General features: G+C 38.9%; 1 protein-coding gene across 1 annotated transcript in view; it reads left to right on the forward strand.

The window, feature by feature from the left end:
• pik3r2 (phosphoinositide-3-kinase, regulatory subunit 2 (beta)) overlaps positions 1 to 12,567 on the forward strand; it is a 34,395-nt gene extending 21,828 nt beyond the window's left edge. The window contains exons 6-16 of the mRNA XM_041054396.1: positions 1,395 to 1,605; positions 1,737 to 1,822; positions 2,026 to 2,128; positions 2,305 to 2,403; positions 2,527 to 2,707; positions 2,951 to 3,070; positions 3,654 to 3,796; positions 4,014 to 4,190; positions 4,309 to 4,380; positions 4,543 to 4,713; positions 5,150 to 12,567. Coding sequence (XP_040910330.1) covers positions 1,395 to 1,605; positions 1,737 to 1,822; positions 2,026 to 2,128; positions 2,305 to 2,403; positions 2,527 to 2,707; positions 2,951 to 3,070; positions 3,654 to 3,796; positions 4,014 to 4,190; positions 4,309 to 4,380; positions 4,543 to 4,713; positions 5,150 to 5,357 — 1,571 coding nt within the window. The 3' untranslated portion in view covers positions 5,358 to 12,567. The remainder of the gene's footprint in view (positions 1 to 1,394; positions 1,606 to 1,736; positions 1,823 to 2,025; positions 2,129 to 2,304; positions 2,404 to 2,526; positions 2,708 to 2,950; positions 3,071 to 3,653; positions 3,797 to 4,013; positions 4,191 to 4,308; positions 4,381 to 4,542; positions 4,714 to 5,149) is intronic.
• Positions 12,568 to 13,898: the final 1,331 nt, after the last annotated feature.

Consider the following 13,898-nt stretch of genomic DNA (forward strand, 5'->3'; position numbering starts at 1 on the left):
AGGACCTCAAACTTTCTTGAAATAGCAACATTTTGCCATCTTTCTTTCTTTCTTTCCTTTTTTTAGACTGAATTGTGAAAGTTATATTATTGTCACAGGGTATTGCAGTTGAGAGCTGTTCTGAAATCACTGTTTAGTGTGTGTTCAGGTGCTCGTGAGAGGTTCCAGCATCCAGACCTTAATGGTCTCCTGTTTAAATTAAAATACCTGTTTAATTGGAAAATCAAACTCAGACAAACAGTAAACAAAATGGAGTTGGATGTCGGAGTATCTCACAGGAACATGAACGTACCCATAAACAACTGTTTTTAAAACCTCTTGTCCTAACTGCATTACCATGTGACTACACGTACATGTTCTCTGTGATGGATTATCCTTCTCAAGTGAGATTCAAGTCTCTGCAAGTGAATGTTCTTCCATTACAACTGGAACAAGTGGCTTCCTGGAACATAGGGGGAAAAAAATGCATTTCTTAGCCTAAAAACGTGTGGTATGCTTTGTAAAATGGTCGACATTTATGTGAGGCACACACAATTAGCAGTTAATGGGCTTAAACATGCAAAGCCACTGGTATGGTCCTTTTAAAAGACCAACTAAAGTTGTTTTGTTCTAAATCTCTCAAGAGTTCCTGACTACTCTAGATCTTGTGTTAACAAAATAACACTTAATTCTAGAAAATTCTTGAATTAAGTTGATCTGTGAGGAAGAAGGTGAAATAATCTCATCCTGTTGGTATATTTTTGTTTGTTCTGAGATAATATTTTTGGACTCAATCGAAAAACTTGTTAACATGGGAGTTTTGTGCAGTGTAATGGAATAGCACAAGCCCAAAATTGAGCCTGTGTGCTGCTGATGTTGTTTTAGTGAACAGAAAGGCGCCTTTCATTGCTTCAATGACTGTAATTGAAGTAAAAGAATTGCACGAGGCCTAAACCGAGCCTTGTATGCTGATGATCGAGGTCAGTTGCATGTCAGCGTTGAGAGAATAGAGTTAAGTGTCGGGAGAGGATGAGCTCACCGAGGCATGTTAGAAATGCTTCAGCTGATTGTCCTCTGCACAAAGGACTCCATGATTTCATTTCAGATACATACTAGACCTATTTACAGAAACATGCCTTGACCTCATTGACCGCGTGTTGTCATAATGTGAAAAATACCAAACTGTAATAATAACAAACTGTAGATAAGCTTCAGGATCAAAGTACGGGTCAGGATGTCCAAATACTTAATCATTTGTTGTTTTTGTTTAACAGCTTCACTGACGTTCCTCAGATGTTCGCATGTAGTAAAATCTGATAAAACTGTATAATTGAAAGTGTATACCTGATTATTCAGTTTGTCACAGTAGTTGCATGTATAGATCCTCTTCATGCTCATGTGAATCACTCTTCCAGATGGTGCAGTAGCTGGAAGCCATGACAGAGAGGTGAGCCTGGTCCTGGAGAACTCCACCACCGTCCCTCTCCATCACCGTCTCACGCTGCAGTACCTCCTCACACACCTGGCCAAGGTCACCCAGATGCAGGCCAGCAATGGCCTGGACACACACACGCTGGGAAAGATCTTCGGACCGCTGCTCATACGGACGTGCCCCTCTATCCCTTGGTCAATACGTTTTTCTTGTATATGAAAACAAACGTGAAAATGTGTAAAGTTGAAATGACGATGAAGGATTGGGCACCTTTGATTTGTTGCTGCTGACTGATTGATTAATTGGTTGGTTGATTGATTTGCAGGTTGTCATTGGATGAGAAGTTCCCTGCCTTTGCGGTGGAGAGGCTGTTGATAGAGAGGACTATGGAGCAAGACCTCACGCCTCCAGGTGAGTTATTTTTTTATTAAGCCTGCATAGAACAATGTTTATCTTACCTTACAGCACAAAGCCATTTTTGTTTCTTTACATATTTATTTACTTTTTAGCAGGCTATTTATGTATTATGTGACTGGTCTAATTCACTCCATTAGAATAAACGCTTTTAACAGTGATCTCTGCGTGTCTATGTGTGCGTCTGCGTCTCTTTGCAGTTCTTCCAGCGAAGCCTGTCAAGTCAAAATTGGCGCCATCAGCCATGACAGACACAAGTAGCCTGCTGACTGAAGCTGAGTGGTACTGGGGAGAAATCTCCAGGTAAAATACAGAAGTAAACTGTAGTTTAGTTAATACTAATTGCTTTGTTTCCATCTATTTAAAGTGTATCTTACAATATCTATTTATGATTGTGGAAATGACATTATTATTTTGCAGTTAAATTGCTGCTGATCAGAGTTAGAGTTAATGAAGTAAATATGTTGCTGTATTTGCAGAGAGGAAGTGAATGAGAAGCTGCGAGACACTCCAGACGGCACCTTTCTGGTCCGAGATGCCTCAAGTAAACTGGAGGGCGAGTACACTCTCACCCTCAGGTAAAGCAACACTTCTGGTTTAAAGTTTCTTTTTCAACATCTGCAGTACTGACATACTATCTCCAGCCTGTGTACAGCTAAAATAAAAAAACATTCTCATTTGGCTCCTGTCTCCCCCTGCAGGAAAGGGGGAAACAACAAGCTCATAAAGATTTACCACAGAGATGGGAGGTACGGATTCTCAGAACCTCTTACCTTCCTGTCTGTAGTGGAGCTCATCAATCACTACCGTCACGAGTCCCTGGCCCAGTACAATGCCAAGCTGGACACCAAGCTTCTGTACCCCATCTCCAAATACCAGCAGGTTGGTGGTGCTGCAGGTTACGTAGCAGCTTGTTGTTTGCTTATTGAGTCTTACAATTCACTTCCCAAACTTTGTATCATTTAATTCATTTGCAAAGAAAATCCCTCTGCAAAACCTGCTCTGATTTAGAAATCCTTAGCAAAGTGGATCTCGTTATTTTTATGAATAACAATACGAATGGTCTGCTCGAATTGTGTTTTATTATTATTATTATTATTATTATTATTTATTATCTTTTTGCAGCTGGTGAAGGAGAACAGCATAGAGGAGGTGGGGGAGCAGCTGAAGGTCTATCATGAGCAGTACCAGGAGAAGAGCCGCGAGTACGACTCTCTGTACGAGGAATACACACGCACCTCACAGGTAAGAGTTCAACACGTACAGACCCATAAAAACACACACACACACACACAGTATTATGAATCATGCTTAATATAAACTGAAAAAACACAAACATATCTTAAACACACATTAAGTAAATCCTGAAGATAAGATGAAACAATAATTATTCCATTTCAAAAGCCTGCTTCTATTCCGAATAGAATATAAATAAAGTGGGGCTGTATAACCATGCATATGCAACAATTTTTATTAAAATATCTTCAAAAGAATCCATGAAAAATATTAGTAAAAAGAACAAATGTGTGCATGATACCAGTAGCCGAGACTAAAATCAGTGTGAAAGCATGTACAATAAGAGAGCACCAAAAATATGTATGCTGAATTATATATGTGTGAAAAACTCATAAGCTCAAAGCACAGTGCTGTGTAGATATGCAATGTGAATGAAACTCATCAAAACATTTGGTTTAGACACTGCATTGACCTCTGTTAGCTTTTCTATTAGATAATTAAAAACTGTCTCATGACTTAATGAAATACATAAAAGAAACACAAACATCAAATGGACTGTCACAGATTGTCTCCCTCTCCCTTCATTCCACAGGAGCTGCAGATGAAGCGCACAGCCATTGAGGCCTTCAATGAGACCATCAAGATCTTTGAGGAGCAGTGTGAGACTCAGGAGCGCTACAGCAGAGAGTCTTTGGAGCGGTTCCAGCGCGAAGGCAACGAAAAGGAGATTCAAAAGTATGTTTATGTTTGTTGTCATGGTATTCTTTATAATCCCAGTTTAACTGAGCTGCAAAAGCAAGGCAGCACAAACAGATGCAACAAATAAATGCATTTTGTTTTATGGAGCCATAAAACTGAACCACGCTGCTAAATTGGAATTTTGTCAGATTTCCTTTATTTAGCACTTGAAGAACACATTGAAAGACATCATTTTATCATTCTCTCAAATCAGGATCCAGAGCAACTCAGAGCGTTTGAAGTCTCGTGTGAAGGAGATCCACGATAGCAAGCGTAAGCTGGAGCAGGACCTGAGACAGCAGGTCTCTGATAACAGAGAGATCGACAAGAAGATGAACAGCCTCAAGCCGGATCTCATGCAGCTTCGCAAGATCAGAGACCAGTATTTGATGTAAGGGGAATGAATTAAACATTTACTCCAATGTCTAGAATACATGCTCAGACAAATTCTTAACGCAAGTATCAAAACTTTCTGTCAGCATTAAATCTGTTGTGTCCTGGCTTCGCAGATGGCTGACACAGAAGGGGACAAGGCAGAAGAAGATCAATGAGTGGCTGGGCATAAAGAACGATGCTGATGAGTAAGTGTCTGAAATGAAGCAACGGCTCAGTGACTTGTGTTGCGATGACCGAGTGCTGTGGTATCTCCACCTGTAATTTAGAGGGTGGTGGGAGCTCGGTGTTTTGTTCATGGTATGAAATGCGTTTCATTGTTTTTTGCCACATCATTTCTGCGTTTCCAGCTCCTACTCACTGGAAGAAGACGAGGGTTCACCCCACCATGATGAGTGCACCTGGTACGTGGGTGACATCAAACGCACCCAGGCCGAGGAAATGCTGAGAGGCAAATGTGACGGAACATTTCTCATTCGAGAGAGCCAGTCACAGAAGGGCTCCTACGCCTGTTCTGTAGTGTAAGTTTGTGTTTATATGCTTTTTTATATTCCACCCGAAGAAGTGATGTATTACCTTATAACACGGTCATCTGTTTCTTTATTCACATTGATAACTGGTCAAAAGTGATGATACACTTTTGATAGCAAAGCATTTTAACTCTGTAATCACAGTAAAAAACATGAATGCTATATATTGGGTTTTCATCGCTGTTCTTAAAGGAATAATGTGATGTATAGCGAATTATGCGCAGTCACTTTCTGGTAGAGAGTTAGATGAGAAGATGGAGATCAGTCTTATGTCTATACTACTTGTGGTTTGTCAACATAATTCTGGGAAATGTAGAAAATCAGTAATTTAAGTAGATATAAACAATACTCAAGTGTATATTGGCAACATTTTCCTTTTAGGTCAATATAGAGCATCTGTCATCGTGATGTCTGTCCTTCTTTTTAGTGTGGAAGGCGACACCAAGCACTGCGTCATCTACAAGACAGCCACAGGATATGGATTTGCTGAACCCTACAATCTGTACTCGTCCCTCAAAGACCTGGTGCTCCACTACAAAAATGTCTCCTTGGTCCAACACAACGACCAGCTGAATGTAAATCTTGCTTACCCAGTCCTGGCCCGATCTCAGAACCAGAACCAGCACCCCAGATGAATTATCCACCAGCAGTGTAGGACGCCAACCAGGGTGGGGAAACTAAATTTTCACTCAAATGCATTGGGGGAAAAAAAAATAAATGTCTGAACATTGCTTATTCATGTGTTTAAAGTGGTGAGTAAAACAGACTCAACCGCCACAATTTAAAATTCATACATTTTTGGCTGGAGGCTGGTGCTAATTTCCCACAGTGACCCCAGCCCAGCAAAGAGCACTCCTTGCTAACAGCATGGCTTCAAAATAAGCACACTGCTAGCAGTAACGAAGCACTGTACATTTAGCCTGGCCAACGCAGCGAGTTTCACCTTGAGGAGAGTGTCACTTTAGCCAGCCATGACTGTACAGTGTCAGTTATGAAAAAAAAAGTGAAAGAAATTTACCAGAAAATACCTTTGATACAGAAAAACGATAGAAGACTAAATGTGTTAAAGGAAGAGAAAATAAGCACACAAAAATATTGTTTTCAAGATGAAGAGGAAGAGGAGAGACCAGATGGGATGATGCAAATTTTTTTTTTTTTTTTTGCCTTGAACACGATGACAAAGGCCCGATCTGTCATCCCCAGTCTGCCTGCAAACTCTCCGTAGACAAAAGCCTGAGCCGTCATCCACTAAAAGGACTGGCTTGGCTAAACCAGGCTGCTCGCTTCACACCTAAAGGCGGCTGAGAAACCATGGACTACGGGGGTGTAGTCACCGGAGCCTGGGGGTGAGGTGGGGGGTGGATGTGGGAGGGAAATCGATGGGGTTGATGATTTTTTGGGGGTTTTGAAAAGATCGATTCAGTTTAAAGTTTGCTCAAGTGCCATAGTAATAGCTTTGAATGACCACAAGCCTGTGTCACTAGAACAAGGGGGCACGTCGAGGTTGAAAGAAAGAGAAGGAAGGAGGGAATAAACGCCTGTCGACATAGACAAAGCTACAGCTTTAAAAAAAAAAAAAAAAGTACACACATATAGGTATATTTTTTATGAAATGACCTTTATTTCCGACTGCTTTGGCTTGTTGCTCTCTCTCTCAGCGGGCCTCCTCCTGAATTGACGAGGTACGACATACAGTCAATACTGTATTACAGGATAGAAATGCATGCTACGTATTTGGTATATTGTGAATTTAGAAATACTTTTTAATCACAATACACTCGACGGAGAGGTACATTGATAAATGCAGTTCCACGTGGTTCAGGTTTCCTTCTAAATGGAAATTTTGGAAAGACTCCTGCATCAGACGTCTCTTTGTTTCAAACTTCTTCCTTCTTCTTTCACCCTCTTTAATACTGTAGCACCTGTAGCCATTGACTTAAGGCATAACTGTTAGTGCTCCTCTTATGTGTCTTTGCTTCTGTATGCTAAAGACACTTGCAGAGCATCGATCTATGTGATTATTGTATCTTCGGTACTGTATTTGCTTCGTCTCTAGTTAGATTAGACTGTTTTAGCAGTACAATGTCCTTGCAGATGTTTATTGTTGTTTTTTTTCTTTATTTTGATGCAGATTTTACTCACGGTACTTCCTTCTCCCTTGCGCTTGACTGTTCATTTCATCACAAGCTTGACTCACAGAGCTGTAGAACATTGATGTACAAAAAAAAAAAGAAAGCAGTAATATAACTCATGTACAGTATATTTCAGACACACATGCAGTCAGTGTATGTGACTTTATACAGTTTTAACCGCTGTGTTTCTCTTTGTTTTCAGAATATTTGCTATGCTCGTAGATTCTGTTTAAGGATGCACAGTATCCAGCTAATGTGAGCCAAATGAAGGATGTCTTTTCATGTAGCAAGAAAGAGAAAAAAAGAAAAGTCCTTTTGCCATTTAGCATGGCCTCTGTGGTCTGAGAGACTATCCAGTACAGTGTGCATGGAATCCTTCGTTTGGGTTGTGTTTTTTTTTTTTTTCTTGGCACCAGTGGTTGATAATTGTGCTTTTTGAATTGCATATACAGTATGATGTGTGGTGAATATAGTAGTACTATGATACTCTAGTACTACGCACACCATAGTCGTATGTGGAATACGTTTTAGATTTACAGAAACAGTTCTCAGATCAGTTCCCTCCCGTTGTTCTGTGCCGTGGCAGTGAATTTCTCCTGTTTCCCTCATGTTCATTTGGCTTGAGGTAAAGATTGTACCACCTTTGTTCAAAGCACAGTTCATTTGTGTAAAAGCAGGGTTATTCAGCTATTAATGCACGGTCAAAGGTAAGAGGCGTCACGTGGTGTCGCTTTTAAAATTTATTTACTTTGTTGATTTCTCGAGATGAATGAATATTGATAATCTCTCAAATTTCTTACACATAGTAGACTCAGATTGCCAAAAAGAGACAAATTATTTTTTGTAGAAAGATAGAAGAGTCAAAAGTAATTGGCAGTAGAACGTTTTAGGAAGAAAAAAAGCACTCCTTTTAAAAGTTAAACATTTTGGCATTTTGGATTTGTTTTTATTTTTGTTGAGGAGGGATAGAAATTGAAGTTTTGTTCCTAAATGAGATACTAGTCAATTATTAGTTAATATTACACCTTTGTTTCATATGTAGACAAATTCACTGATTTCAGGTAGCAACATCTTTCAGACAGCAGACCAATCCCATTTTCAGATAAAGCCTAAATCAACCTGAAAAGTTCAAGACATCATTTTGATTTCAGTCAGGACGAATCAATTGTACTGTACTTTGCACAGTTCTTGGCAAGTAGAAAATCCCAAGAATATAAACTAGAGGTGACAGCGGTGCTTCTGATTAGAGGGCTATAAAAACATGTGAGTGAGAAGGATTAGAAGTGCCTTTAGTCCTTGTGATGAGCTCATTTTCTCCTTGTTATCATTGGAGCGTTGCTCCACAAGATGGTGCCACCACCACATGCTGTGCCCCATGGTTCACACATTTGCCATTTGTCTAAAACTTAAGGGTATCTGGCAAATGAGCGTCGTCGTTCTCGTGTGTTATTGTGTGCGTGTGTGTGTGTGTGTGTTTGTGTGTGTTTGTGTGTGTCTGTGTGTGTTAGAGCAAATCTGAGCGTGTTATAGATAAGAGAGTAACAGATTTTAGTTGTGCCTCTTTGTTGTTACATCTATAATTGTTACATATTCCTTCTTTCTATGGTGGAGCCTGTACAGTAGCCCGGTGCTCTCTCTCACGGTGCACCCAAGCTCGCTTTCTTGGTGTTTTGTTGTTTTTTTTTTTCTGATACATTTTTTGAATAAAACTCAGATAAGATAGAAATGTGAACCGTACACATCCGTGGCCCAGACCAGTTGTTCGAAGCTCATTTGATAAGCTCTCAAGTTAATGCATGCAACATTTCTCAGTGTTTTGTTTTAAGAGTCAGTTCCTTTATGAGCAGATGTTCTGGTTGCGTCATCCGCCACTTCTGACACATCCATTATCCAGTTTGTTGGACCAACACTTTTGTGACTGCACTTTTCTGTTCCACACACTCAGAGTGGTGTGTCTAATGCCCCACCAACCATAAACTAACAAGACAGTGGTGAAGCTCAGTTGTAATAGTGTTTTTAGTGGATAGTTTTAAGGTCTTTCCATACAGTATATCAGGAGTGATTGACATTTTTCTTTATGATATCAGAGTATACAGTGTACAGTATGTGCTTTTGTTGTTTTGTGGTCAACAACTGTCATGTAATTCTGATGCTTTTGACTGATTGCAATGTTTTCATTATAGAGTTAGTTTTACTATGTGGACTGTATAAACTCTGTAATACTTTTCAAACCAACTTTAAGGCCAGCCGCTGGCTTATTATGCAATTTTGTGTCTGCTCAGCAAAACTGTCCAACTTAACAAGACAAATAGCGTCAATGTTCTTAAAAGGTCAGTTTATCCAAATTACAGAAGGACAGTTTTTTCACTTACTCGTAGTCATAACTAAACATGCGGATAGTTTTAGCTTTATTAGATTTTGAGATATCAGTCTTTTCAAATTCTTTTGGGGAATTTCTTTCAACTGAAGAAAACTGGTCCTGCAAAGACATGCAGTATTGCTGTTAACTCTATTGGATATGTAATTTTTTTTTAATGTTTTTACTAGCACAAACAAAGTTGTGTTCACCTCCATTGTACTGTATGTGGTGACAGAAGTTGAATATCTCAAAATCTCAGCACACGGAAGTGAAACTAGATGCATAGCTACATAGTACTAAGAGTAAGTAAAAAATATGTTGGGTTTTTTGGGGGAACTTTGGGTGAATCAACTATTTGTCTGTGTCAGGGAAAATCCTGCCCATGGAGCGAGGTAGTTTCAAATTATTCCTCAAGAGGTCGACCTGTTTCAGAGAAGTTCCTGAACCAGGTGGTTTTGCTTCCACTTAAGCCCGTTTGTTCAGTTTTTTAGTTCTTTAAAGACAAATAGAAAAGTGAACTGAATAGCTGACTACATTGCTTGTTAAGATGAACATTTTTGCAGTGTATGTAAACACTTTCATCTGCCATATATGCCATGTAAATCACAGATGTTTAATAGCTTGAAGCAATGCAACTTCAGTAGCAATGAAACCTGGTCACGCAGTGAGACGGGCATGAAACGGGCAGAAGATGAAAAAGTGAGACTTGAGTCCCACGTAGGTGTGTCTCTGAAACTCAAAGCTTTCATCCTGCTCATCTCTTAGATATGCATTTGTGTCAGAGCTTCTTGAAAAGCATTTTTCTATATGACAATGGATCATTCAAGGAATGAAATATTTTTTCATCAGCTTTGGTACACTGTAAATGATATTTCTTGAAATGGCCTCATACACAAAGCACACCTTTCACTGACTTACAAGGAACACATATATTTGGTGTCTATTAAGGTTCGAAGAATGAGAGACATACTAGAGAATAAAATATTTTGAGATATATTCTTAGATATCTATATTTTTGGATTATGTAATTCTGATTTGGATTGTGCTTGAAACAAATCAGAAGGAGGCTTTGATGTGAACATGATCTTTGCTCTTGCTCCACGGGTGCTTTGTATTCGAGCAGTTATTGAAACGCAAGCATTTTTACTAATCAGCTGCAGTGAGCTTCATCATGATCAGCAACAAACTTTGTGATCACAGTTGATCGACATACATGTAATCTATTAAGCATGATTATCAGGTGCGCTCAGAGGATGAAGCAAGCTCATGTACATGTGTTAATATTTACAGAGCTAAGTCTATATGTTAAATGCAGTCTTGGCTGCTTTGCATTTATTAAATATTAGAGAAGAGTTTTTTTTTTTTCTTGAACGTGAGAATCTGTTATGTCATATGAAAGATTCTGGGTGTTGTGCGTAGAGGCAGTGTTAAAAGTTGCACCACAAAAGACACACTTGGATGCTGCCACAGAGATCCACCACAGATTGGACACTGATGCTGTAAAAGTGAGCTGTAAAAGTTACCACTGTATCTTCCTTTGGTTGATCTCTGTGGTCGCTGCAGGGAAAGTAAAACCTGTCAATCTAACCTAGAAAAAGGTACACGATTCAGCGGTTCATGGTCACTCCTTTACGCAGATCTTTGTACGTGTAACAATGATGGCATTAGAAAGTGTTCTTTTATGGTGCCTGAGTGTATATATATATCTATATCTATAGATATATATATGTATTTATAGATATAGATATATATATAATTTTTTTTTTTAGTTTTTTGGGGGCTTTTTAAAAAAGCTGATAGATTTGTCTGTCCATGTGTTGTTTTATTTTTATTTTTTTATATCTGTTAATGATAACCTTTCAGAGCCTATAAAGAAAAAAATAAGCTAGCTTGAATTTTTTTTTCCTCCATACAGAAAAAAAAACAAATGTTTACAATATGTAATTAACCAAATGGTAAATATGCGTTTGAGAATCAATCTGTCTGTCCCTCAAAGTGGCTGCGATAGATTGATTTATATTTCTTTATTTCCTCTGTCATTTTAAACTTGAAAATGTTATGAATGCTTGTTCTGTTTTTTTTTTTCAGTTTCAGTTCGTTCCTCTTTTTTTTTTTATTTTACTTGTGAGAACAGTGCTCCCTCAATTTCAAAATAACTCAAGATAGTTCAACAAGATTAATAGTTTTGCCATAACACACAGGCATTCATCAGTCTTTGTCACTCTCTACCTGCTGACTACTTCACCTCACACTGAGCCTTGTATGTACATGACTGAATCCTAACTTGAGGCGCTGTTGCATCCTTTGCTGTTTATATTATGTACAGTACGGTAGATTTGGCTCTGCCAGGCATCTCTGGTGAGGACTCAGTTCAAAGAATTTATAGTGGGTGACACCCACATGTTGTGAATAACAGTATGAACATGCCACTTGGTGAACATGCTTGAGTACAATTTTAGTACATAAAGAAAAGTTGGAAATTCAGGAATAACTGTCAAGAAGCATCCTGTTCTTGATTTTGCACTACATAGCAAATGATACTCAAATGAAAAGGTGAATCAATTGCTCTATTGGTTGGTTAACTCATTTCTAAGACCAAAAAGCATCCAGCTTAGTCTCAGCTTGTGTGTGAATTTCCTTTTAACATACAATGACGTTAACAACTGCACTTTCATTTCCCTCTTTCTCTGTCTGTATCCAGTCACTGAAAGTTTGCCATTTCTTTTGATTAAATCTGATGTGAATGTTGTAGTATTTGTCACTGGTGTACAGTAGTTCATATTCAAGACCCAACTCTGAACGTTGGAAGATCGGCAGTGATCCATTCGGCCTTCGCAAAGTTACAGAGCAGCAACAATTTAAAACACTACTCTGCATTTTTAACCTAATTACAACAACTCATTGCTCTATAATATTGCCCAACAAGTTGCCCAGTGCATCACTGCCACAGCAGCAGCATCAGGTATATACGGTTCTTAGTCAATGATGTGGTCTTCTCTTTCTTTCAAAAATGGCGAATGGAAATGAAGGGGGCAGTCCGATAAAGCTACTCTACACCAAAGTGCAATTGAACTCAGAGGGAGCACTGTTGTTTCAGCCAGTAGAGGCCTATTGGTTGTTGTGTGCCCAACCCCTATGCACGAAAAGATGGTTACTCTTCTTCTCTTCTCTTGTGTTATCCTCCCTCCCTTGGTCTGTCTTAATTCAGATGCGACATTTCTTTCTTTCTTCCTCTCGTGTACAGCTTGCTTCAGAGTTGTGTTTGTCCTCAGACAGGTACTCTTTCATCTGTACGGTTCTTTCTTTAGGCTGATGCAATGATTTTAAAAGACAATAAAAGGTATATGAAATGAAGTGTGCTCTCTTGTTTGTCTTTCTGCTTCAAAAGGTTGAGCTAATCATCACCTAGTCACACTTTCTCTTATAGTCATGCCCTAGTTATACTCTGGCTGACTTTGCAGGCTTTAAACATGATGACATCCCTCACTTGTAGCACTCACAGAGGTTGTTTATTTGTCATTTTAGGGGCACAAGTAAAATATACTGTATGAGACTTAAAAGTGGTCCATATATTAATGTGTCAAAATGCAATTATGTACAGGGTGGTTCTGAAAACTATTTATTTTTTCCATCAGATTTAAACAACACACAGAGGATTTTTCCACTGACCATATTCAGTTGGGGGGTTGGTCCAAATTAAAGGTACACTGCAAAACAATGGCATTGGCAAAGCAATGGCACACACACACACAAGAAAAGTACCAAAGCAGTGAAAAAGATGACTGTGAGCAATGCAGGATTTTAAATAATATTAAAAAATCATCTTTGAAAAGATTTATGAAGAAGGGAATCCATTCAACGTGTTCAATTTAAACATGTCTTTTGTTTCTTTAGGAGAAACCCTCAGAGGGTCCCTTAAAAAAAGGATTCTATCTCCTGTATCTGCAAACAAAGTTGTATTTTCATAGGATCTTAATAGAGAGCAGTTCTAAAACTGTTAACTGAGGTCTGTGGTGGAGAGTAACTTTGTTTTCTAGAAAGCTAAAATGCTGCTTCCTCTTTTAAAATATAATTCTTAAGTGTTGTGAGAACCATACATTAAATACCAGTCAGTGTCATTATACTGATATGGGTATCTCAAAACCAAAACTGTCTGGGTGGTTGGACGCCCCTAGAGGGAAGAGAGAAATGTGTGGGGTGTGTTTTTGTGATTGAGTGAACCGACAACTTCTTAAGCGGTAAAACCCACATTTCCGCACACAAATGTATACGTAGTACAAATAAATTACTGTACATAGTGCAGATAAAAACTTAAACTTTAAGAAGCAGACAAGAAGCAGAGCGAGTCATGCATGCAGTCATGCCTGCTTTGTCATCTCTCTGTCCTGGGTTTGGAGGAAATATGAGAGAGATCATGTGAGAGTCACCAGGTAAAACATTTCATGATGTTCAAGGGTTTGTGCTGTTTTGCTGCAGTGTGTGTTTCTTATGAATGTTCTTGAGCAAGACCTATGGACTGAGGAAGTAAGATGCACTGCATTGTAATAAGCCAGATGACAAAGAAATCACACCACAAAACAAACTGGGCGAACTTCTGCTGATATGTTCAATTTCCTCATTCTCCTTTATTTGTGCAGGAGCAGTTTGTAGAAAGGAACCTTGTAACTTTTGACAACCCCTCCCCA

This window comes from Toxotes jaculatrix, chromosome 14 (genome assembly GCF_017976425.1).
Source record: "Toxotes jaculatrix isolate fToxJac2 chromosome 14, fToxJac2.pri, whole genome shotgun sequence".
NCBI classification, from domain to species: Eukaryota; Metazoa; Chordata; class Actinopteri; family Toxotidae; genus Toxotes; species Toxotes jaculatrix.